The 3110-nt window shown below is 57.2% G+C and overlaps 1 protein-coding gene across 1 annotated transcript; it reads right to left on the bottom strand.

Moving 5' to 3' along the window:
• Positions 1-529: 529 nt before the first annotated feature.
• CBY3 (chibby family member 3) lies at positions 530-2712 on the bottom strand. Its single transcript, XM_089909823.1, is given in 3 exon segments — positions 530-757; positions 759-1323; positions 2592-2712. Coding segments are annotated over 3 exon segments (738 nt in total). The 5' UTR covers positions 2642-2712; the 3' UTR covers positions 530-634.
• Positions 2713-3110: the final 398 nt, after the last annotated feature.

Here is a 3110-nt window from a genome sequence, read left to right as displayed (position 1 = left end):
TGTTTGTATCCCCGACCCATAATTCTAGAGAGAGGAAAAGGAAACCCGCAACGAAAAGCGACTCGCCAAAAGCCACACAGCCAGGAGGGGGAGGCAGAGCTCAAAGTTTCGAGGGATTCTTTCGGGAAACAGTTTCCAGGTCGTAAAATACATTTTTATCCTGGACTCGGGCTGAAACCCCTCCCGGGATCGCCTCAGGGAGGGAAAGGCCAACTGTAAGGTCACCGACCCCGCCCGCCCGCCCGCCCAACCGCACCCTCCATCCCTGAGCCCAGGTTTTCCTGCCTCGCGGACTTTGCCCTCCGTCCCTTGGGCCAAGAAAGCCATTGCTACCACTACCTCTCATCGCCGGCCATCCCCGCCCCCTGCTGCACTGTTGCAAGCCTGGCTCCCACTCCGCGTTTCCAACGGGCTGCAAACATCTTCCTCCACCGCCCTATCGCACCCTCCCGAGACGGGCTGCTGGCTGAGTCTCCCCTCCACACCAGGCCCGGAGTGATGGTCCCTGAAGGCGCGCAGCAGACCCCCGCGCACCCGGAGCCCAGTCCTGGCCGGGCCCTCTAGGGGCCACAGGAACGAGCCCGGGCCTAAGGTGAGGAGCGAGGTGCGCATGCGCTGCACGGGTTTTATTGCGTCACCGCGACTCTGGAGCCAGCGGCTCGATCAGGAGCACGCTGCACGCGCCTTCGCGCTTGCGCATCTTCCTCTGCCAGGCGCGCGCCGCAGCGGCAGTGCTTGCCTCGTGGTATATCTTTTTTTTCCAACAGGTGCATGCGTGCTGTTGTCTCCGTCAGCATGTCCATGAGCAGTTCCTGCTGTAGCTTCAGGTAGTTGTTCTCCTCCAGCAGCACCTGGCTCTTGATCCGCTGCACCTGCGCCTTCCAGCCCGGGGTGGTCGGCGAGGGCAGCTGCGGCCGCGACCGCACCGGCTGGCCCTCCGCGGTCCACCGGCCGCCGCGGAACACGAAGGCCTCGTCGCTGAGGCGCGTGCGCGGTGTGCCGTAGCTGAGGCCTAGCTCTGCCTGGCGCGTCTGGTGGTCCAGCAGGTAGAAAGTGGACATGGAGGAGATGTGGCGCAGCGGAGGGCGCCGCGGCGCAAAGCGCCGCGAGAAATGGTGGGCCCAGAACTGCCGCAGCTGTTCCCACAGGCGGCTCGCATGGCCCGAGGCCGAGCACCTGAAGGCCTCCAGGGCAAGGGCCGGGTGGGCCTCGTCAGGTGCACGGATACCCAGAGCAGGGCCTCGAGGACGCGGGCGACCCAGGCTGCTCCCTTGCCTCGCAAGCCTCGATGTCCAGAATGATAAAGGCGAGCCAGGGGCACTGCTGGAGAGCAAGAGTCTGGGTGAGCAACCTGCTTGGACGTGCTGCCCCCTCAAACCGCGAGGCCTGGTGGGCAGGGCTCAGGCCCGCAGCTGGCGCTCAGGGTTAGCCAGCTGCTGGCCACTGAGGAGTCCATCCCTGCACACTCGTACTAGCAGAAGTCTCCCCGAAACCCCCTTCCCCAAAGACTACTCTGTCAGGCTTTGGGGATAGATGGGCAGGTGAAGGACCAGAACCCTGCTCTCTGAGTGCTGGGTGGCTGCTGGAAGGGGTTAATAGGCCCTTAAGGGAGGAAGGAATGATAGCAGAGACAAGTAGGTACTTAAAAGATGCACAGGAATTTGACAGGTAGATTGGGGGTGGGTAAGGGAGAGCCGCTAGGCAGAGTGAAGAGCTAGGCAAGGCTCGAATGTTGCACATGTGAGGAAGAGCTTGGGGTAGGATTGGTGTAGGGTATTGAGCTGGAAATAGCAGAAGAGGAAGCTGGAAAGGGGGACCAGGACACTATATGAGGGTGCTGTACAGGCAGGCTTAAAAGTTTAGACTTCCTTCCGTGGGTTAGAGGGCGCTGCTGAAGCATTGCAAAGCCAGGGCTGGATCTACATTCTGAAAAGTATCTGGTGGATGTCTAGCATACCCAACAGCATTACTGCCCTCGTCATTCAGTTATTTTACAACCTTGAACTGACTGGCATCTGCTTTGTGCCAGGCCTTGGTCTGGGTAGAGGGTGCCAGCACAGCCTATGCCTGCCCTGAAGATGCTCCTGGTCCAGCTGGGAAGCTAGATGTGTGTGTGTAGATCACAGTCTGGTGTGGTCAGTCCAGTAGGGGCATGTGCCATGGGCTAGGACCTATGCTTAGGGCTTGAGCCAAAAGGGGTTGCGCAGACTGGATGTGACTGTTATCCAAAGCAGACTACATGCTCAAGGAAACTAAAGTCCAGATAACAGACATGTTCCATACTCCTTCTCCCCCCATTCCTGTATGTGCTGATTCTGTTGTGTGAGAAAGAAGACTGTATGCTTTCTTTTGAATTCCTCTTCTCCCAATGGAGAGTGAAAAGAGAAGGAACCCTGGGACAGGGTTACCTCTGTCATGCCTTCATTAATTCAACACACACTTACTCCTCACACATAGCTGGGCAGTACTACCCCCTAGGTCTGGCTCAGGGACATGTCTCTTGGAAGCCCAAGGCTAGAACCTGGCCCACCCTTGAGGTTGCATCTTTCCAGAGGATCCTTCCCCGATAATACTCACATGTTGTACCTCACCTGGAGGATGTGTTGGAGGTGCCAAGCTGCTGTCCCAGGCCTGGCCCCATCTCTGAACCACTCAGTTGCTGTCTACCGGCTATGACTCACAATGCCTCTAGGCCAGATCAGCTAATCTATAAAACAGACCCCTGGGCTCTCCCCTGTATTCATTCAGCACACTTACTGAGTGCCTTCTCTGTTCCAGACACTGTTCTTCCAACGTGAGGAAGATCTTCCGTCATCAAGCTATCATTCTTAAGGGGGAGAAGGTCATAAGCAGAGCCTAAGATAGGAATTTGTTCTAGGGGATTGAACAAAACAGTCCCTCATGAAGCTAACCAAGGGTGTCATGGGTCAGGTTTCCTAGAAGGAGAGCCTCAGATGAGAATTATTGAGGGATTTACTGGGGAAGTGTTTTGGGGAGAAGGGAGTAAGGGAAGCAGGACAGGGCAGGGAAAAGAGCTAAAGCTAAGCAGGAATGTGGCCTCAAGTGGAGACTAGCTCTAGCCAGATCTCACGGGGAACTGTAGAAATTGT

Source organism: Delphinapterus leucas, chromosome 3, assembly GCF_059928025.1.
Source record: "Delphinapterus leucas isolate spDelLeu-1000000601 "Yukka" chromosome 3, BTC_Dleu_Yukka2, whole genome shotgun sequence".
Lineage (NCBI taxonomy): Eukaryota > Metazoa > Chordata > Mammalia > Artiodactyla > Monodontidae > Delphinapterus > Delphinapterus leucas.
The sequence above is the reverse complement of the archived record's forward strand: the minus strand, read 5'-3'. Positions and strand labels throughout refer to the sequence as shown.